Below are 22,343 nucleotides of genomic sequence, written 5' to 3'. Positions count from 1 at the left end.
CTAAAAAATGGCCCTTTAGCACTTTGGTTTGTTGGGTTGGAGGTGGCCTAATATGTAAACTGAATTCAGACCTTTGGTTCTCACAAAAGTCTTTTGGTCTTCGATCTCTCAAAGTAAGGCTATTCACATTCTCAAAAAAAGAAAAAAAAGAAGAAAAAAAAGTAAGGCTATTCAAACTTTTGGTCTTCATACTCTTAAAAGTAGTCTAATCTTTTCAATTCAAGATGTGGAAATCTTTTGTAGCTTGTAGTACTGTTTTACAACTGAATAATCGCGGACTTTGATAATCAAGAAAGGCATATATTCCAAACATTGACACACATGCAAATTAATAGTATGATAGTAGCAACAAGAGTCGGCCAGTGCCCAGATCGACAATCCTTTTTTAGGTAAAGAGAGTTACAACACATTTTAAATTTGCTGGTGAGAAATCTATCTTCATATATCATATCTTGTTAGAAGAAAATGTATATTCCTAGATGATAGAATATGGTTGGAATTCAGGAAATTACTTTTTAATTTCAAACAGTTTCAAATTACGGACAGGCGTATGAAAACTGCTGCCACAATAAACTATGCTCGATAAATGATATGTATAAGATTCTACCTACTTATCTTGATCATGATTATAATTATGTTATCAATGATGATAGAGAGTTAATAACGGTGGATCAATCAGAGTCAGCATATTGATTATTGAAAGATAATGCAAGAAAGGTTCCTTGTGCTACTGGGTTTCATATATTAGTAAAACAAACCATCTAATTCTTCATAAATCACCCTGAATATAATTTCAATAAATGTGTCAAGCCGGCAGTTGACACCGAAATTTGTATATACAAAGGTTACTCAAATAGCAGGACTATGTCTACTTGCATAATGCAGGTACTCACAGGTGAGAGGAAGTCAATCCTCTTCACTTATAAATAGCTTCAAAGTAGAATAAGGTATGTATTAGAAATTTACCTTTTTTGAGAGAGACAATGGCTATCAGCAAAGTTTCCTTTCAACTTCTTTCACTCGTTTTCCTGCTTTTCTTTACCAAACCTTTTGTCCTTGAAGCCACATTGATCAACTCCCATGTTGTGAATTTCACTGCTGCTTGCATTGAGGAGGAGAAGAAGGCCCTCCTTAAATTCAAACTAGGCCTTAAAGATCCTGCAGGTATGCTTTCCTCTTGGGTTGGGGAAGACTACTGCAAGTGGATGGGCATTAGCTGCAGTAACCAAATAGGGAATGTCATTAAGCTTTCCCTTAGCAATATCTACAGTACGCGGACATGCTTAAGCGGTGAGTTAGATGATTCTTTGCTCAACTTAACATACTTGAATTACTTGGATCTCAGTTATAATTCTTTCAATGGAATTCCCATCCCGAGTTTTATAGGGTCACTCAAGAAGTTGAGGTACCTTGACCTCTCTCACTCATCTTTTGGGGGAATGGTTCCTCATCATCTTGGTAATCTATCAAACTTGCTCTACCTTGACCTCACAACAAAATCATATCCATTGAGGCCATGGGATTCAGATTTGAATTGGCTTGGTGGTCTCTCTTCCTTGCAATACCTCAGTTTGGGGGGCTTGAACCTTAGCAAGGCAGCAAAAAACTGGTTACTTGGTGTTAATATGCTTCCTTCATTGTTGGAGTTGCACTTAGACAGCAGTGAACTTGATGACCTCCCTCAATTTATTCCATATGTGAACTTTACGTCACTTTTAGTCTTCGACCTCTCATACAACAACTTCAACTCTTCATTACCTCAATGGCTATTCAACATTAGTACCCTTGTGACAATTAATCTTGCTAATTGTCACCTCGCTGGCTCCATTAGGAAAACTTCATGGGTAAATCTTTGCCTCTTGCAGAGTTTAGATCTATTTGGCAATTCCATTAGTGGAGGAATAGAGGAGTTTCTTCATTCTTTGTCTGGGTGCAGTAACAGTAGCATAGAAACATTGGACTTCGGTTACAATCAATTTAGTGGGAACTTGCCCGAGTCTCTGGGATCCGTGAAATATCTTGATGCTCTTTTTCTCACCCTTAATTCAATCTCAGGCGCACTCCCAATGTCAATCGGAAATCTGTCACATTTGTCAATGCTAGACCTTTCGTTCAACGTGATGAACAGCATCCCAGAGAGTATTGGACAGCTTGCAGAAATGTTTTCCCTAGACCTTTGGGAAAATAAGTGGAAAGGCGTTTTATCTGAAATTCATCTGCACAACCTCACTAGATTAAAATATTTTGCATTGTCCTCAAAAAGTAAATCTTTGGCTTTGAATGTTGGACATGACTGGATTCCTCTCTTCAGTTTAAGTTCCATCACAATTATCAACTGTCAATTAGGCCCCTCATTTCCTTTGTGGTTAAGAACTCAGAAAGAAGTTTCTTCAATAACACTCTCAAACAATGCAATTGTTGATGCAATACCGGATTGGTTATGGACACTTGTGCAGAATGTATGGCTTTTAGATCTCTCCACAAATCAATTAACAGGGAAGCTTCCTCAATCAATCCAATTAAGTTCTGAGCTTGGAATAACTGTTAATTTGGACTCCAACTATTTGGAGGGCTCAATTCCGCTTTGGCGAAATGCAACATCCCTTTATTTAGGAAACAACAGATTTTCTGGACAAATTCCCTGGAACATTGGCCAAGAGATGACAGCGTTGAAGACCCTGGATCTATCTAGGAACTATCTAAATGGTTCTATTCCACCTTCCATTAGTAGGATTAAGAATTTGATTGTTCTTGTTCTATCCAGAAATGATTTATCTGAAAACATCCCCTGGCTATGGAAGGGTTTGCAAAAATTGAATGTCATTGATCTGTCCGAAAACAAGCTGCAAGGTAATTTTCCAAGCTTAATGTGGTCACAACTACCTAGGCTTTTTTGGTTGAAATTAAGCCAAAACAATCTTTCTGGGGAGCTCAGTCTATCCTTACGAGATTGTGCAACACTATTTACGCTTGATCTCGGAGGGAACCGAATGTCTGGAACAATACCTGAATGGGTAGGAGAAAATCTAACTTCTATGTCATTTTTACTCCTAGGAGCCAACATCTTCACTGGGAACATTCCTGAACAATTATGTCAACTCCCTCTTAAGGTTTTAGACCTTTCTCAGAATAACATACTAGGTTCTATCCCTAAATGTCTTGGCAATCTTGAAGTCATGAAAGATGTGGGTATCATGTTTAAGTTACCATCCTCCTTCTCGCAACCACCACTGAGTGTATATTTGGAATTAATTGTGAAGGGAAGACTATATGAATATTATGATCTAATAGGTCTGCTGAGGATCATAGACCTTTCAAGCAATAATCTATTAGGAGAAATACCAGGAGAGATAACAAACCTATCAACCTAATTTGCCTTGAATTTATCCCAAAACCAACTCATAGGAAGAATATATACCAGAGAGTATTGGAAGCTTGAGCCGCTTAGAATCTCTTGACCTCTCGAGTAACCATCTTTGTGGTCCAATTCCTCTAAGCATGACTTCTATGACTTCATTGAGCAGATTGAACTTATCATACAACAACTTGTCGGGGCCTATTCCATCAGCGAACCAATTCCAAACCTTCAATGACCCAAGCATATTTGAAGCAAACTTGGGACTTTGTAGGAATCCATTACCAATACAATGCTCAGCTTTCGACGATGGTGATGCACAAGCTAAAGAGAGCACAGTTGAAGATGAAGATGGTTATGAAAATCTATGGTTCTATACAAGCACAACATTTGGATTCATTGTGGGATTCTGGGTTGTTTTTGGCAGTTTGGTGATTAAGAGGTCCTGGAGACATGCCAATTTCCAGTATCTTGACAAAATGAAAAATAGGTGTGCAATGGTATTCAATTTGGACATGGCTTGATTGCGAAGAAAGGTCGACAACATTGATGTTGCTGGTTATGGAGGTAAAACATCATTAAGTACTTTGTAACATCTTTCCCTTTGTTATGATTGGGTTTCATCTTTCAACTATAGTCTTTAGTTTTTACTGTGTTGTATTTTCTGTTAGTGTAGTGAATGTGACTTGTACTATATATACATGATGCACTTTGAATGTACCAAGATTGTTAATTAGAATGGAAGGTGGCTTCAATTTTAATCTATGCCTGCATATATGTGCTGTTCCACTCATTTTTGTTGACAATGAAGATAGGGATCTAATAAAACTGGCATTGAATTGAATCTGTTTTACTTTGATCATGTAGACTGGTGTATATTCAAGAAACATAGTTTTGGGCAAGTTCTAATTAGATAATCCTGAAAATAATGTTCTTTCTTTTCTTTTTTGGTTTTCAGTTTTCGGTTTTGCAACACTTCTTCTGATAAGCGAAGGAAAAGTTCCATTGTTATTATTATTTTTGATTGCTAATTGATAGGGTTTACTACACGTTTTAAAGTGCATCATGTATATATAGTACATTCAAAGTGGGAATTAAAGTTATTATCATAAATGGGAAGAGAACCCTAAACGTTTCCTAAAACCCTAAACCCTAAAACCCTAAACGTTTCATAAATGGGAAGGAAAAGTTCCATTGTTATTATTATTTTTGATTGCTAACTGATAGGGTTTACTACACGTTTTAAAGTGCATCATGTATATATAGTACATTCAAAGTGGGAATTCAAAGTTATTATCATAAATGGGAAGAGAAGCTTCATGAAGATGACATGGCAAGAAGGTGACAACGTGGGAATTAAAGATGATTGATTGAGGATTTCAAGGAGAGATTTTCTTGGGAGACTTTTATGGAAAGAAATATTGTTGGAGGAATAATTTGGTGTGATTGCCAACGTGAAAATCAGAAATAATCAAGGAGATGACGCCAAGAGAGATTCAAGGGAGATATTTATGGAAGGAAAATATGTGTGCACCGAGGAAAAGCTCAAAACGTGTCTAGGTACATCCCTAAATTTCCTAAGATATTCTTGGCCGAAATTTATGAAGAAAATCAGAATAATTTCAAGGAAATTCGGCAATTAAATATTAGGGAGGTATTTTAGAGAGTTTTGATTGGTTGGAACACATCACAAGGCTTACTTGGCATTCTATGATTGGTTGGACCACATCACAAGCTTACTTGGCGAATTCTCATTGGTGGAAGCTATGTGGAAATTTCTGATTGCTTTGTGAACCCTAGCCGTGCTCCTATATATACCCACCTCTTTGACGTTGAGAAGAGTTCCACACCTTAGAAAAATTCAGAAAATACACTTCTTTGCCGTAAGCCTCTCCAATCTTCTCTCCATCCTCTAAAGCAAGCCACGGAATTCAAGCAAGGCCGAAGGGAGAAGAAGGAGCCGTGACCTATTCCTCCACCATCCACCATTGAAGATTGCTTTCAAGCTTCAAGAATCCCAACGAAACTCATCCATTCTCATCTTCCATCCACGGTGTAATTCGACCTCTACTTTGTAACCTTTGTTTGAATTTCGTTGGTTTTGTTTTAGTTGACGTTTATGTTTGAACAAAATTTTCAATTCTGAAATTTTATATGATTGAATGAAATTTTCAGATTCTATTATTGTAATTCGAGAGTTGCTTATGTGAGTTTGTTTAATTAAATTTGCTTTATAGATATATTTTGTATTTTAATCTTATGTGGTTCGAAACACTTAGGGTTTTGATATGAATGGTGCTAGATTTAAGAACATGAAATAAAGTTTTTGTTTTGTGTAACTTGAATCGAAGTAGTAAAGGTTTTGGACAAAAACCGAATTTAATTAAAGAGGATTGCAATTAGGTGGACTTTTTCATACTAAGTTGCACACTTGAGTTGATAGCATTTCTATGTGTTTCATGTGTTAAACATGTCATGATTGACTAGCTTTCTAGGGCTTGATTACATGTTTGATAGGATTAATCTTTGTGCTTTCACTTAGGTTAATTAGCATTGAAAAGTAAAAAATGGGAAATTATTTGCTTTCAAATATTTCACATGATCAACTCTTTTCTCATGACTTAGATGAACAATATTAGGGTTTAATCGAATTTGATCATAGTTTCGGTTTTGATCTTTGTTCTCTCATTCCATTCGTGTAATTATGTTTTTAGTTTTCTTTGTTTTCTTTACTTAGTTTATTTCCGAAAACCAAAACCTAAATCCCCCCTTAATTTCTTAATTATGTATTTACTTTATTTTATTTTTGTAAATAATATACTTTGTGTCTTTATTAATTGTGTAATTGTCCTACATTGACAGGTGTACCCTCAATCCCCTGATTAGATCGATCTCTACTTGCTTATGCTACTAATGATATTTATAGGGTTAAATTATGCACTTGCTTCCAGCGACATCACTAACTATCATCTCAAACTCCAGAAAATGACTAGTATCAGTAGTATGCAGTACACATATTAAGGGAATTTGCAGTCTTATTTTGCAACATGATAAACATGCCTTGTTAGTACGCAGGACATTCCCGGACTACAGCTCTCATACAATTTGCTTCTAAATAGCCAAACAAGCCAAAAATGCATGTAAATGAATGATTAAGTATATTGGAGCCTTGCTTATCCTGTCAAAGCTTGGTGGATTTGGCTTCTCTTTTCATTCTTTCGAATTGTAATAGTGACCGTTTTCCTCAATTTCGTTTTTGTGAGCTGGTTTCTTCATTATATGTTATAGAGGTTTTAGCTTCGTCCCCCTTCTTAAATTAGAAATTATACTATTTTGGCAATTACAAAGATTAGTGATGCAATGATCGTCACATTTTTACCACCAACGGAACTTTGATACTCCCCTTTTTAGGTTGTGTTTGAAAAAACTTAAATTTAAAATAACGGATAATGAACCATTTGATAAAACTAAAAACAACTGTTTTTTTAAGTAATAATTCTTTTCGAGTCAAAAGCAAAAATGCTCTCCACCTCCCCTTTATTTCAAAAGAAAGAAAAAGAAATACATAGGGGGGGGGGACGTAAAGCCTTGCCCCACAAAAACAAACGGAAATCAAAGTTAACTCTAATCCCAACTAATGAAAACGAAAATTGAGAAGACCCAAATAATCTTTATTACATAAAGATGAAAGAAAATCTAGAGGTAAATGTCACCAAACCAAACCTACCGAAGAATTGCCAAAATTTACATAATCATCTGCGTCTTTCGACCTAGCTTATAAAAGCAACTTATTTTTCATTGAAGCATTTTTACTCTTAAATTTACCAAATACTCTGACACACTTATTCTCATATAAGCCAGCTTATCACCAAACTGGTTTCCAATAAGCAATTTAGAATCTTCGACCCTAAGTATTCTCTTTTTATTTATTTATTTTTGCGGACCCTCTTACTTTTGTGTACCCTCCTTTTGCGTCGGCAGAATTAAAGGGCCGTAAGTTTGGATTTCCCACCAAATCTAATCATCAAGAAACGGCTAATAATTTCGCCGCTCTCTCTCGCTGTGAAGCCAGGGCTTCGTTTCTTGCTCAGCTATGGCAGACCCTCACTATGTGCATCTTGACGATGTAGATCTACAGGAAGAGGATGAAGAAGCCTCAGAAGAACCATCCGTCATCGGCGACGTTGGAGACTCAGAACAAGAAGACGAAGACGAACCAGACGCCCAAACGGATCCCAATTATGCTCTCTATCTTTCCAGAATGGGACCCACTCACGAGGCCGAAGAAGCCGACTCGGATTTTGAACGGCATCTGGTCAGAACCGCTTGCTTTCTGAGCCGCGGCGGCTGCGGCGGTGACGGCAAGCGGAGGAGAATCGGAAGGCAGGAAACGGCGGCGTTTGACACCGGAGAGAGCTCTCAGAGCAGTCAGTGGAATCCGAGTGAAATTGATGGCCTGTTTTGCCCAATTTGCTTGGAGGCTTGGACTAATGACGGTGATCACTACATCTGGTTCGCACTAAGCCTCGGTTTTACTGTCAATTCCGTCTTTTATGTTACAATTTCGCACATTTAGACTGAATCACTTTGCTATTGTTTGATGATTGTAGCTGTCTTCCTTGTGGACACATTTTCGGTATGTCCTGCATCGAAAAATGGCTAGGCCAGAGTAAAAGACAGGGAAAGGTAAATGAATTTTTTTTTTTTTTAATCTAGCAATTCATATACTATCTCATGTTGTGCAAATGATTTGATTGTTGTACGTTTTTCATTTTTCTAGTGTCCTCAATGCAATGCCAAATGCAAGTTGAATGATGTGAGGAAACTTTTCACGTCGCGAGTTATTTCTGTTGACGAAGAATCACAAAAGGTGATTGAATTTTTTTTTGATGCTGGTATTTTTGAGTAAGCTTAGTGTGACTTGTTGTGTACGAATGATGGTTTTTTTTTGTTTGTTTGTTTGTAGAGGATTCGTTCACTTGAGGCTAAATGTGCTTCTTTTGAGAAGGAGGTACATATGTTTCTGACGGTCTTATTATACACTCCCTTCCATTATTCATTGGCTACTTTGCTAAGCAACTCTATGGTTTTTTCCTCATATGTGTAGCGAGCAGAATGGCATAAGAGGGAGGCAGAATTGCTAAAGGGACAGCATGTACTAGAACTCAAAATTCGACTACTTATAGAGGTATGCTTGATTGCAAAGCATGTACCTTTTGATTGAACATATACTTTATTTTTCATTTATGTAGGTTTTAGCGTATTTCATTCATTTTTGTTTCTAGTCATATATTCCTGCTCTCACATTCTTCTTCCATTTGCCATACATAACATCTTTTAACTTACTCTTTCTTTACTTGATTCACATTACATCTTAATGTTTTACATTCTTAAGTAGTCCACATCTTTCTCACATTTGCTCACTTTGTTTGGGGATAATCAGAGCAAAGCATCAGGATCAATCAATGCTACTGGGACCTTTGAAAGAAGATTCGTATCTGGTAATAACATCTTAGAGGGAAGGTCTTATGGTTAGTTCATTTTTGTCCATACTTTAGTATCTACGGAGGCCAAGATAAAATAGTTTTCAATAGTAATAAATATTATCCATTACAGAACAAGACCATATTTCATTCAGATCATGTCTAATAATCTCCTAATATATTTTGTAGGGCTAACATTTGGCTCTAATACCTGCGGACAAGCATCTCCTTGCAGCTTCAAATTAGAGGTGTGCCAAATTTTCCTCGCTCTTTGCTATGTTCTTCGTTATTCTTCCTCTCTATCTTTCATCTTCCACATGGAGGTACACGCATGCACTTATACATCTATATGTGGTAATTAAACCTGCATACATCATCTCTTTATCAGGACAGGCAAAAGATAATACATATGGTTGTTTTCATACTTAGGGGACTAGTTCGGTACAGATTTGTTGTGATATTAATTCAAAATTCACCCTGGTCATTGGTAAAAAGGATCAGGTAAAAATTTATTCGTGACTACAGAGGCATTAACACTTTTAAGAAGTGAAAAGTAGAGATGATGCAAAGGATTTATTCTCGATGCAAAAAGAATGAATTTGAAATGGATGAGGTGAAGCAACTCGGCCTGGTAAAATATGGAGCAATATCTTCTTCTTTAGAAATTGCAGTTGAAGCAATTGTTAGATTTCCTTCAACATCCAGGAGCCCTTTTCCACTTCTATAGATTTGGCAGTGCATCACAAACTGATGTATATGCACTAATATGTGGGCAGGTAAAAGAAAAATTTGAACCTACTTTTATATCACTTCCATAGATTTGGCAGTGCATCACCAACTGATGTATAAACACCAGTATGTGGACGGTTAAAAGAAAAATTTGAACCTATTTTTGTATCATTTCCTTCATTCCATGGTGTTAATAATTTCGCGATGACCCATGTGATACTTTTGCATATTTAGTTTTATCCTCTTGGATCAACTGTGTGCATAATTTTGATTAAGCTGCTGCGCTCCATTATTTTTTATTGTTGTCCACACATCATTAACCTCACATTGAACTTTGCAGAAGGAGTTACCTGTAGCTGGTGCTCATTTGTTTGACGTTGATGCATCTAACCAAATTTTGTTAATTTCGCGAAGGCATGCTGGGCTAGGTGGAAAAGATGTGCTTACCAAAGTAAATTTTCTGGATTTTGATATAGTTTTGCTTTTGTTGTGTTAGATATTTTCAACAGGAACTGCTCTTAAAGTTCTTTTATTTTGTTGTAAATATGGTTGTGCAGATGAGCCTGATACCTCCATATGACAGAGATGATATTGTTCTTCCTAGCTCTTTAAATTCTATCAGGGACCTACGTCTTTCTCCTTCTAACACTAACCTTGCACTCTTTGCTTGCCTAGGGAAGAAATTGGCAGTTCTCAGGTTTCATCAATTTACTCAACTGTTATTTTGGTATTTTCTTCATGTAGTTCCCCTGTTCACTTAATTGTGCTATTTGTTACAGTACGGAGAACAACAACATCATTGTTTCCTATGACATACCGGTAAACTTTTGATCCATTATTTAAGCGGTTGTGTACTAAGTAAAACTAAAGGTCGTGCCTTCAACTCTAAATTTTGATTCCTGTACTATGCAGCATAACATCATTCTTACATGATTGTTTATGGGTCCAGGTTACACAGCATAATGCACTGTTAAATTCTATCAAATACCCTTTATTGCTGTCCGATTCTTGGCAATCTATTGTGTCATTTTATGTTTGTCCATGTTTGGTGTATATGAACACAAAAATAAGATTTCAAGAAAGTCCAGATTACAAAGTATAAGTTTATTTTATACGACAAAATTTTCATTGCATGTTGTGATAGTTTGGTCCCATGAGGTGGAACTGGTATTAGTGGAAGATCAGTTAATGTACCTGAGCCTCTTATTTGCACCTTCCTGTTGACTTGATTTTCTACTTATTTAGTAACCCATCATTTTGGGGCTTTGAGTTATATCATCATTGTTTCTACAGGTGATAAAAGACTTATAGGCAGGGCCGGTCCCTTCTAATCTGAACATTTTGTTTAAGCTAAGCTGACTAGGCATCACATGTGGCCCTCTTCAACCCTAGTTGAAGATAGTTTTCTGTTGTTGATTTTTCTTTTTTCTTTTATTCAATGGGGGAGGGGAGGGGGAGGTGGAATCGAAGATGGAACCTCTACAATTACTTTGTCATGTATGTTGCAGTGGAAACATAAAAGTCTTCAATAAATTTAAAGTTGGTAATTTTGGGTCTGTGTTGCATGGTTTGTAAATGTGTCACTTGGTGTTATGTGCTGAGGTGATTTATGTCAATGCAAGCATGTATCGGTGTTTGTGTGCGTGTGCAGCCTGCACCTAAATGGGAAAGACCTGTTAAAACACTTTGTTACTCTTCTTTCTCTTCTTTTGTCAAGTTGACATGTTTTGCTTGCAGGCTGCTGCTTGGACATGCTCATGGGATCTCAACGATTCAAATTATATGTATGCTGGATTGCAGGTCTGGTGCTACATTGTGTTTATCTCAAGTTCTCAACAGCTTGCATTATATATATGCTGGCTAACTCCTGTCTTCAGTTTCTTGAAGCCCTCTGTTTTATACTCAGCTTCAACTTTCATTTTTCCTGTTCTTGCAGAATGGCTATCTTCTGGTGTTTGACATGCGCCAAACCTCAGGGCCTGTTGAATCCCTGAAGGGGCTGACAAGAAACCCAATTCATACCGTGCATTCCCTTTCATATAATTCAGCTCTTCCCACTGGTGTTAGAACAGTGATGTCCGCATCGTCAATTGGCTTATGTCTCTGGAATTTTGGTGGTGCTGCAAAGGGGTGAGTAATCATTCTTTCTGTACCTTTTGTTTGTTACTAATTCCTTATCTTTCTGTTGGGCTGTGTACCCATATGGATCTCAGTGTTTTCTCAATTACCGGTAAACTCATTTACCAGCAAACCTTATCTTTCATTTTTATGATTGTGGTTCTGACAAATTTGTTGGATTGGGTCTTCATCTGCAACTCTGCATTCTGTATCTTTTTTGTCGTTCTTGAGTAATTTTCTAACAACTGAATTTTTCTGACTAAAACTCAATTCTGTGAAGGCCAATTTTGGTCCCTGAAACAGAGAACCAAGGAGTTTGTATATCTCTTGCATATTGCCATAGAACAGATGACATTGTTGCTTCCTATCGCCCCAAAGTCGAGTTTTCTGATGAGGCAGTTCTTACACAACCAACTCCTTCACGTGCCATCGGACAAGGAACAGTCGGTTCCCATGTTCTTTTAAAGAGAGCAGGCAGCAGCAGTCATTTTCTAAAGTTGGGATCTTCATCCGGCAACGTGTGTGATATCGGACTGCCAAAATCTGCAATTATCAACATAGAAAATTGTGGCAGTTTGTTTGCATCTGAAGATAAACTATCTTCTGAACTAGTTTTAGAAGAGCTGTCGTCTTTTACTACTGTTCAGCGCCTTAACTTACAGCGAAGTCCTGTTCAGGATGTGAAGTACACATCCTTCTTAAGGAAAGGTCTCCTCAGTTGTTTGAATGGTAACACGCTGCAACTCTTCAGTACCAAGCTTTCATGAAATGAGTAGTCTTCAATTATCTGTGTTTGAGGTACTATAGTTGCTGTAGTTGTATCATATTAGCTGCTCAGGATTATTTTGATCATTCCGATTGTTACAATAGTGCGATGGTCTATAGGTAATTTATGAAATTAACTGAAAAGGAAATGGAGATGACTAGATGAGAAAGATTTTCATTTTCTATTCTTTGAGTAAATCTTCTTGTCTGTATAGTTTCTTTTTCAACCGGAAGGTAAAACAGCAGGAACGGGTTATCAGTTGAATACAGAACACTACGAACGACGAAGGTAATATCGAGTCGAATGGAGTGAAGTAGAGTTCAGGGCAATGTCAGAAAAAGCAAAATTAGCCATGAAAAAAAGTGAATAGTCTTGATTCTGCTCTAAAATGTAAGGAAATAGCTAAAATAAAAAATTATCCGACCTGCCGGATTCGAACCAGCGACCTAAGGATATCTGACGGTTTTACCCATTTACCCACTACAGTCCTCCGCTCTACCAACTGAGCTAAGGTCGGTTTGTGTTCTTGGAGCCAAAGATAACTTATAAGTGCTATATCATATATAAATAAAACTGTCCCAAGCATAAATTTTGTCACTACAGATATCCTAATCGATTCAAGACCGACCCTTATCGAAAATTTTATAGTGTTCCAGTGTTGAAACTTACGAGCTGAGAATTGTTAGGTTAGTCGCTATTTGTAGTATGCCTTACACAATAAGTGAAATAAATGACTCATGCTCTAAAGTTTTGATCTCCAAAATACTATAGAACACCACACTTATTGCCTTTTTCTAGAGATGCATGATGATGTACCATACCATCAAATTGAAGAAGTGGTACCAACAAAATACCTGATGCTTTCCAGTTAAAAACATAATCTACCTCTATCCTTCTTCCCCCTTAAAGGTCCATAAAATACGTGATTCTTCTTCTTCAAGTATAGCAATCTACATGACTAATGTGAGGTAATAGGTATTATATAAAAGTATAAAACACAACCCTATAGATTCCAAGCAGCCAAGCATTATTAATTAGGGTATACAAGAAACTACTCTATCCAGCAAAACAACAAAAGGCAAATCCTCTTAATGGCTCTTTTGTATGCTTTTCTTCGTAGACCCCAGAAACCTGTTGCCCTGTTTCCTTTTGTTGTGCTTAATAATACATGGAGATTTCAATTGCTGCTTCATTGAATTAATCAATGATATTAATCAACAATACCATCACAAAATGCATTATATAACTGATTAGACAATGCTTTCTGGTGTCGGGTGGACATCGTGCATCTTTGAAACTACTCAAACCAAACATTTAAAGATGAGGTTTTTGATCAAATTCCAAAAGAAGAAGAGGGCTGGAGGCCAAAGAGGATATATATGGACCCTAATTTCTTAAACCATATCTATTTGTTTTCCAAAACATTCCATCTTTTTCAATCCACTTTAAATTTTAAAGCTACCCATGAACAACCCCATCTATTTCATTTCAGCATCTTAGGCAGTTGGACATATACTGCATTATTGTTGCTCAAATAATCACTAATCATTTTCAAAGGTCATGTTCATTCAGAAAAAAAAACTAAGAAAACATGTTTTATGTACCAAACAAAACAAAAACATGTTTTCCCCAAGCATATTATGATTTACCCTTGTAAATAACTAAATATTACTCGATTTGGGTCCTGCAGTGTACAGTCTGTGAGCCCATTAATTTTTCCCAGTACGAATTGGTTTTTGCTCCCTCTGGATTAACATGTGGGTCTTACTTATAACTGTCTGTGTAAGATTGAACATGATCTGCATAATATGGGATGACCAAACAGGCGAAGATAGTGTCCAGTTGTTTGTGCAGCTAAAATATATAAATGCTTCAAGGGGAATTCTATTTTAGCTAGAGTTCATCTGAGCCTATGAAGGGCATTAAATTTTGGTTGGTCAGATGTGTCATTTCATTTTTTGTTAGCATGTCATCTCAATCATGAAAGTTCATATATTATTACTGACCATTCTTCCTTAGCAGTAATTTTCCATTTTCCCATATAGATTACAACTCTTTACTCTTTGTATAGTAATGTATATCACAAATATCTAATTATTTGAGTTAGTTTTAACATACACTATCAACTCGTTTTTTTTTTTAAACCTTAGGTGAATCTTTTGCAAGTGTCTTTGTCCGCAACTTAAATTCTGATTCTCATTCTTCATATGGGTTATCTTGCAAGGTGTTCGTTGAAACGCCTGTCACCTGTGTGTCTTCTCTATCTCTCCACAGGTGCATGCAAACTGATCTGCAAAGGAGAAAAGATCTTATGCATTCTTAAATTTTTTGAGTCTGGTAATTATATAACATCTGGTAGATAGTGCAATACAACCCCACTATTGTGGTGTTGTCAGTAAGGGGATGAATAATATAGCCCCTCTGAAGTTGGATGTCACAGTACACAGTAGTCCCGCAATAATGCTCCCTTCAGTTTTTCACATTTCACTGTAATTCCCTCTTTTTTTAATTTCCAATTTCTGGCATTCAAGATTTTGAGTGGCGTTCATATGCAATGAGATTACAAGTCTTTAAGCCAAGGTACTAATAAATCCAAAGAGGGTTCAGAATAGCTCTTGTCAGTCACACTACTAGTAGTACCAGCTTCAGAGCTCAGACTATGACCAATCACAAAGTCCTCCAATTTCTATGGCAGTGATTCAGACACATAGAACAAAACAAAAAACAAAAAACAAGACAGAAAGCTGTTACATTATTTAGAATTGACAAGTGCTTCTGAGCATTGCATAAGTAAAAAACCAAGTGCACAGACTTGCTCATAAGTCATAACCCATGATCTTCCATTCTTTGGCTTCATCACCCGAGACCATGGTTTCATTATCTATTTCTGTTTTTGGGATCTTTCTTTCTTTTGTTTTTTTTTTTTACTTAGTTGCCAATTTACACCACATGCACCACTGAAGAAAAAATGGAAAGCATACAAGGTGAACAAAAATGGAACACGCCAAATTCCAAATTTTCTTCTTTTGGATAAGCCTTGGACGTTCAGATTGATGACCCATCTCAAGGCAATTCACACACATTTTTCTTCTTTGAAAATTAAAGTAAAACATAAGAAAAAGATGATACACTTAAATGAAGTGAAATTTAGGGGAACTTCAGTCTTGAAGCATATGATTAACCCCAACATTCAGGTGTTAGGGAATGGTCCCTCTTGAAATCCCCGCAATAGTCATACACCATATGGTTGGCTTGAACCCATTTCATGACCCGGTACTGTTGTCGAGTCAACCCACCTGACCGGAATGGAGAGGCGGAGACTGGGTGGCACCAGGCAGGGGAATAGGCTGAGCAACCACCGGCTTTAAAATTGGTAAACTTTGCTACAAAGGGTTGGTATCTATAATCTGCTTTGTATTTTCCATCTTCAGTAGCCCAAGATGAGGCATCCCATATTGAACCATACAGCCACATTGGCCTTAAGGGAAATGTTGCAGCACTCTTTCTTTGGTACCTCCTTATGGGCACATCATCCACCAAAAATCTGAAATAATAATAATTCATTTTAATTATATGAATCTAAAGGGGACTATATATGACAATTAACCTACCACCAAAGTCAACATTGCATATCAAAATAGAAATAACATGGAATATGGATTAGTTTGGTATTGCAAAATGCATCATGCTTTTGGCTTTAGTGGCAAGCAAGACTATATAAAGTTCTCTTCTTTAGTTCTTGTCAATCAAAATATCTAAATTATGTGTAATGGAGACAAATTTTTTTCATCAAAACTAATTTTTTTTTTAATCTCTCAATCACTTTATAAGATACACGATAAAACATAGTTGTATTCAACTAATATATCGAATAAGAATGCTCATTAACCTCCAAACTGAACAGTGGAATGACATTCATAAAAAAAAATTAAACAGTGAATGACATATGTTCTATTGCCCAATGTGGAAAGTCTTTTAAACCTTCTAAATCTTTTATATTAATTTCCATTCATTGATTCATCAGCTTGTGAGAATATTCAAGTATAGACAGTTCTCTTCATAAATGTTGAAATTAAATATGTAATCACCCCCTGTCATAGTTTGGCACTTTGGCTTTTCCTTAATTTCAAAGAAAGAATAAAATGTCTTTCAGCCTTTATTGGAATGGTCAGATTATATATTGTCTAACTTTAAAGCCAGAAAATGGAAAAGATGTTAAATATATTAACTATTTCATTAAAGTTCAGCAGCAGTATATGGATGAATAAGTTCTGTAATTTTTTACAGATTTTTCTTTTTAATGAGATTAATTTCAAGTACAAAAGCATATTAGCATTTTGTAAACGTCAAGTATAATTAGCTTAAGCTATGATCACAAAAAAAAAAAGGCTTACATAATCTCCTTAGGACTCCATAATATAGCATAGTGATGAAAATGTTGGGTGGGATCAAACCACAAATGAAACTTCATCTCTCTTCCAATAATTTTTCCATCTCCACTTCCTCTGATGTAAACATTGGTCTGTAAAGTATAGGGCTTCCCAAATGTAGTCCCCAAAAACTCGATGTCCACTTCATCATGATACCCTGGATGAGCTTCACTGTTTGAAAGCTGCAACGAATTCGATCAGTTCATGATCAACACAATTACTTGAAGCAAAATCCACCATGCTTGTGAAAATTATGAAAAGCTGCAGTTTCCTTAAGATAAAAGTCAGCAAGTATGTGAAATAACTTGAGCTCAATGATCTTACATAGAAAGCTGTTATAACTCCTGCAGTATAACCAGGTTGAAGCTTAATGGAGGAACCAAAGTAACCGGATCTAAATGGTCGAACCGACTTGAATCCACTTCCTGTTGCAATAAAATGAGCAAGCATGAGCTAATTGAGGAAGCATTGACATGATGAACGTACTATAAGAAGTGGGTAAAAATGAGACCTGTGGTTCTGTCAAGCCAGATTGTTAATGCATTTTGGTCTAAGTTTTGATGCTGAGGACCCCAGAGGGATCTAAACCCTTTATAAAAGCTCATAGACCTGAATTTAGAACTTGGCCAGTAGCCAGGTGATGGTGGCCAGCCAGCATTGCTTGAAGGTACCAAAAGAGCTAGGAGGAAGAAGAGAAAGAGAACCATGATTTGAAGGAGAGGAGGAAACTGTATAGAGGGAAAACAGAATAATTGGTTCTGTATAAATGCAGGGGATGAGGGAGTGAGGGAAAGGTAGCTGAAGACCAAGGTGTATTATATCATTATATGGAAGAAAGAGTAAGGTAGTACGGTTTGATATAAATAAGAAAAGAAATTAGCACTGAAATTAACCATCCATTTAAGCTCAGAAAAACTTGAATTGGGTCCGTCTCAGATAAGCTAGTGAGATTTGGGTAAGTTAACAGGTTATATGTGAGTATGTGACATTGTATGAAATATAGCAACAGAGAGACAAAGTTGAAAGTACTAGTACTTGCTCTATAATTCACCAACTACTCTCTTCCTCACTCTTAATGAAGAAACAAGCTTTGCTTTGGTTTTGCATTGTTGGAAAGCTAGGAAAAGGGTATGTGATGCAGAATGGGTAGATGGGTGTCTCTTAACTGTGTTGCATCTGTAGCTCTGTGATTCCTTCTTCTTCCACAGGAATTTGGGCTTGTGATGAGTTTAAATTAAAAAAATCTTCATCCACTCAATGACAGCCTGCTACAGGCAATTTTCTGACTCTTGCCTTGAAAGCAATCCTTGTTGGATTACCCATATTGTGTCTTCCTTTTTACCTTTGCAGCTCTCTTACCACTGTGTCAGCACTTAGCAGCTCCATGATGTAATGTCAAATGTTTGTTTCTGTCCAATGTAATTGTAATTCTTGCACCAATCAATTTTCAATACATAGTATGTGCTGCCTTTGTCTTGTGAGCAGACTATAGTAGTGTGATCATGTATAATGGTAGATTCAATCATATTTCTCTCTGGAAAAGTAGAACTATTTATCTCATCTTCATAGAGGCATTTGATTGAGCTCAATGTTTCAATGTTAAAGAAAATGGAGAAATAATGTTGTGCCTCAGCGCATATAGGTTTATATCAGTGGCCAAATTCATCAACCAGTTTCCGAACAACAGTTTATGCAAGAGTTGTTAGTGTTGCTGGCAAAACAATTGCAACAAGTAAATATTCAGAACAACATGATACAATAATAAGAAAAGAAATTAGGCACAATTAGAAGCGTTTTGCAGTAATTATTAGCCAGCTATAGCTAGGGATAATAGTCAGATCTCACATATGAATCCAAAGATGTATCCAAACCTGTGAAATTCATCAATGTGGAGTGGGTCATTGATATGCAGGAATGGGACCTCTGCATGATTTGATTATAATGCAAAGATCAATTGATTTAGACTCGTGAGGTGAACTGTTCTACGGTTTATGCATTTTTTATTCAAACCTTGCATGATTGATTTCATTACCCGGAAGGTATAACTCCCTGAAATTATAGATGTTTTAGTCACAAAATTAATTAACAGTTCGTTCATAGCCATTATTGTATCGATATTATTTCAATTTAAGTACATGTTGAATTTTAACTCAAAAGACTTCACAAGATTTTCATCTTTCAGAGTTGCTTCACTCTCATCAAAGGAAGAACTCATATGACTTATCTCATAATGAATATGGATATGATGATCAAGGGGTTCATTTTTTTTTTTTTTGACTTTGTCAAGGGGAACCCAAAGGCTTCCTAGGCCCAAGATAAACCCCTTCGGCGTATGTAAAATGCTCCAATACAACTTAACTCGATGAACATTAGATTCTACTAAAGCATAATACATAAGTGCCAACCAAAGTGTCAATTTGCTCTCCAACTATCTTTTGCTCTCAGGGGCGGACCCGTCATTCGCCCTGACAGGTCCGAACCCCCCACACCTTTCTATATATATATATATACAATTCTATATGTATGATATTAGAACTAGACACAACAGCCTCTCTCTCTCTCTCTCCACTCCAACGTGACAAGTAAGAAAAGAAAAATTCAATTAAGTAAAACTTCTATCTTTACTTAATTAATTAAATTAATAGGTAAACCTTTTATTTCTAAAAAAAAAAAAAAAAAACTGTTTGGTTGATAATAAGTAAGATTAAATTTAATAAAAAAAATAACATAATAAATTAACAAAAATCTTTAATGCAGTTAAATATTCTAAGGTATAAAATAACATCTAACAAGCCAAAAAAATGTGTGATTTCAATATATAATTTCATTGTGATTTTATTGTTACTAGTATAAATTTTTTTTCTTATTTGTACTTTTGTTCTTTTAATTGATAATCAATTTTTTTCTTGTATGTACTTTTGTTCTTTTGATCAATGATCGATTGAATTTACTAGTTGTTTACCTCAAATTTAGGATTTAGGGTTTGGGGTAGGTTTTTTTTTTTTAGCCCCCCCCCCCCCCCCCCAGAATTTAAATCCTAGTTCCGCCACTGTTTGCTCATCTGCAACAATGCTCTTGTCTTACTACACTTGAGCAAGAATCTCAAAACTTTTACTTAGTGGAAATATTAACATTAACATTACCTAGAGAGCTCGCTGGAACTAAGGTTACTACTAGGTTCAAAATGTTTTGGCTTACATCATTAGCATTAAAAAAAATTTGCTTACCTTCGACATAGAATCAATCATGGTGTTTGTCAACCTTTGTTCTACAATTCGATCAGACATTTTTATTTCACATTTATATGGCTTATTTGCAGGTAAGATTTCACAAGTTTCAAAAAATTCAAGTTTTTGTATATCTCTATATCTAAGGTTCTCTAATTATCTCCCACTTTCTCTTTCATACTTTTTACATTTTAATTAGGTATGTGTTCTACTTCTATATATACATATTTGTAAATTTTGATAAGATTGGTGATAATATCTATGCTTTTATTTCTGTTTTGTATATTTAGGTAGATCAAATCTCTCATATACTTCGTTGTAATCGAGTTATCTTTCCATTATGTCACTGCTATGTCAAAACAAATGGAGTAGCCAATGATGCACACTTTGCTAATTTGTGCTTATTAAAAAATATATATATATATATATATATATATATATATTGTAGAGATTCCTGATCAATTCGAAATTGTTCCCTAAATGGTTATTGTAATCAAGGGTTTAGGCTCTATGTCCCCCCCTGTATTTGATAGTTTCATTAATTAAGGCTTGAGGGCAGCCGCACCAGCACTTTGCTAATTTGTGCTTATTAATATATATATATATATATATATATATATATTTTGTAGAGATTCCTGATATCATTTCGAATTGTTCCCTAAATGGTTATTGTAATCAAGGGTTTAGGCTCTATGTCCCCCCCCTGTATTTGATAGTTTCATTAATCAAGGCTTGAGGGCAGCCGCACCAGCCCTTTATTTAAAAAAAAAAAAAAATCTCTCATATACATCTTTATATGCTTACTATATAGATACAATTGAAGCAATAATATTTGAATAGAAAAATATTTTTCATCCTTTAATGTAGGTATTGAGGCATTCATTATTCATCGATAAATTACATAGATTTTGGATATTTGACTTTGAAATTTAAAATTGAGTTAAAATTGTGATTCAATTAGTAAATTTTGATTTATTTCCCTTATTTGGTTCTAAAGGTAAAATGGAGTAATGGACTATTAAAAAAAAAATGGACCACAATTAATAAGAAAATATGCGCGGATTGCATCCAAACTTTTATATAGCAAAATAGACTTGGATTGAAATTAAAAACCTTTTTGCCAATTTGCGTGTCATGGTTATGTTTTTTTTTTTTTTGGATCAAATACACCAACTAGTCTATTGTGAGTTGAACTCACGACCTCCCACTTATAAAGGGGAGACTTATGCCACTAGACCAAATGGTGCTAGGCATGGTTATGTTTTTTTTCTTTTTTTTCTTTTGAGAAACAAATTGTATTATCACCAATGTAATTTTGTTGTCAATGTATTGATGAGTTGCCCTTCTATGCAGTCTTGTACTTTGGAGACACGTAGTAGAAAATGATGCAATTTTTTTCTATGTTGACCATGAGGATTTATCATGACTCTAAAGATTGTTTTTTCTTTGTAACTCGTGGAAATGAGTGATTATTGTGTTTAGTGTTTGGGTGTCTTGGCTCATGGTGTATATAACCACGTATTCTCTCGAAGTTTTGGCTACTCATTGTTTGATCGATTTTTGATTGGTTAGAATGAAACTATTGTCATTCTTAAAAAAAAAAAAAAAAATAATAATAATAATAATAATAAATTCAAAATGCATGTGGTTCCCATGAAAAAGTAAGTAAGTTCTTTATTTCTCAAAGACTCAATATGTGATGAGAGTTGGGGAGACTCCTAGCTTAGCTAGGTTTGCTGGTTTGTCGGTGACACAACCTCGAGCTCGCAGACAGATCCACATTGGGCCTATGACTAATAGAGCAGGGGTGACAGCCGGTAGTGAGGACCTGGGCCATACTGATGTTGGTATGGATGGTGAAGGGATGCAGGAGCAGGCGTTGGTTTTGCAGGGGGAGTTGGAGCAGGGTCAGTCATCAGGTTCTGTTAGTCAAGTGCTTGAGAAATAAGATGAGCTGGACCAGGATTTGGTTCCAGTGAATACTCGTCACCGGAAACGTGATGAAGTAGATGGGGTGTCTCCCAAGAAACCATGATTGAGTCTGGATGTGGGGAGGACCAATCTTGATGCAGTATCAATGGGTCTTTCGATGCTGAAGAAAGTGTTATCGTCCCCAAAGAAGCGTGGTAGGCCAAAGGGTGCAAAAAAACAAGGCCAAGGCCGGCCAAGGCCAAAGTTAAGGTTGTGAAGACCATTCCTAGGGAGAAAGTCAAGGCGTCAAGAAGACGGAGAAAT

General features: G+C 36.1%; 3 protein-coding genes and 1 non-coding gene across 8 annotated transcripts; 2 read left to right on the top strand and 2 right to left on the bottom strand.

Annotated features, from left to right (window-relative positions):
- The first annotated feature begins 983 nt into the window (after positions 1–983).
- LOC112194190 (receptor-like protein EIX2) lies at positions 984–3,879 on the top strand. The gene is made up of 3 exons (XM_024334436.1): positions 984–2,850; positions 3,055–3,196; positions 3,525–3,879. The coding sequence occupies exons 1-3, from the start codon at positions 984–986 to the stop codon at positions 3,877–3,879; spliced, it is 2,364 nt and encodes a 787-aa protein (XP_024190204.1).
- Positions 3,880–5,215: 1,336 nt separating this feature from the next.
- LOC112193321 (E3 ubiquitin-protein ligase RFWD3) lies at positions 5,216–12,635 on the top strand. 5 transcript variants are annotated; one of them, XM_040516627.1, is made up of 14 exons: positions 5,216–5,408; positions 6,218–7,867; positions 7,966–8,041; positions 8,136–8,225; positions 8,322–8,366; positions 8,463–8,543; positions 8,799–8,886; positions 9,028–9,086; positions 9,908–10,018; positions 10,125–10,264; positions 10,347–10,386; positions 11,305–11,367; positions 11,504–11,697; positions 11,966–12,635. In XM_040516627.1, the coding sequence occupies exons 2-14, from the start codon at positions 7,449–7,451 to the stop codon at positions 12,450–12,452; spliced, it is 1,893 nt and encodes a 630-aa protein (XP_040372561.1). In that variant the 5' UTR covers positions 5,216–5,408; positions 6,218–7,448; the 3' UTR covers positions 12,453–12,635. The 5 variants fall into 5 exon arrangements, with proteins under 5 accessions (XP_040372561.1, XP_024189179.1, XP_024189182.1 ...); XM_024333411.2 differs by having other exon boundaries at positions 5,216–5,410; positions 8,799–8,856; XM_024333414.2 differs by lacking the exon at positions 8,463–8,543 and having other exon boundaries at positions 5,216–5,410; positions 8,799–8,856.
- Positions 12,636–12,869: 234 nt separating this feature from the next.
- TRNAY-GUA lies at positions 12,870–12,968 on the bottom strand. Its single transcript has 2 exons — positions 12,932–12,968; positions 12,870–12,905 (listed from the first exon to the last, which is right to left on the bottom strand). It is a non-coding gene; the product is annotated as a tRNA-Tyr (tRNA).
- Positions 12,969–15,448: 2,480 nt separating this feature from the next.
- Positions 15,449–18,071, bottom strand: LOC112191817 (probable xyloglucan endotransglucosylase/hydrolase protein 32). The gene is made up of 4 exons (XM_024331241.2): positions 17,393–18,071; positions 17,206–17,306; positions 16,846–17,063; positions 15,449–15,995 (listed from the first exon to the last, which is right to left on the bottom strand). Exons 1-4 carry the CDS (start codon positions 17,586–17,588, stop codon positions 15,629–15,631), a joined length of 882 nt encoding a protein of 293 aa, XP_024187009.1. The 5' UTR covers positions 17,589–18,071; the 3' UTR covers positions 15,449–15,628.
- Positions 18,072–22,343: the final 4,272 nt, after the last annotated feature.

This window comes from Rosa chinensis, chromosome 3, assembly GCF_002994745.2.
Source record: "Rosa chinensis cultivar Old Blush chromosome 3, RchiOBHm-V2, whole genome shotgun sequence".
Taxonomy (NCBI): Eukaryota; Viridiplantae; Streptophyta; class Magnoliopsida; order Rosales; family Rosaceae; genus Rosa; species Rosa chinensis.
The sequence above is the reverse complement of the archived record's forward strand: the minus strand, read 5'-3'. Positions and strand labels throughout refer to the sequence as shown.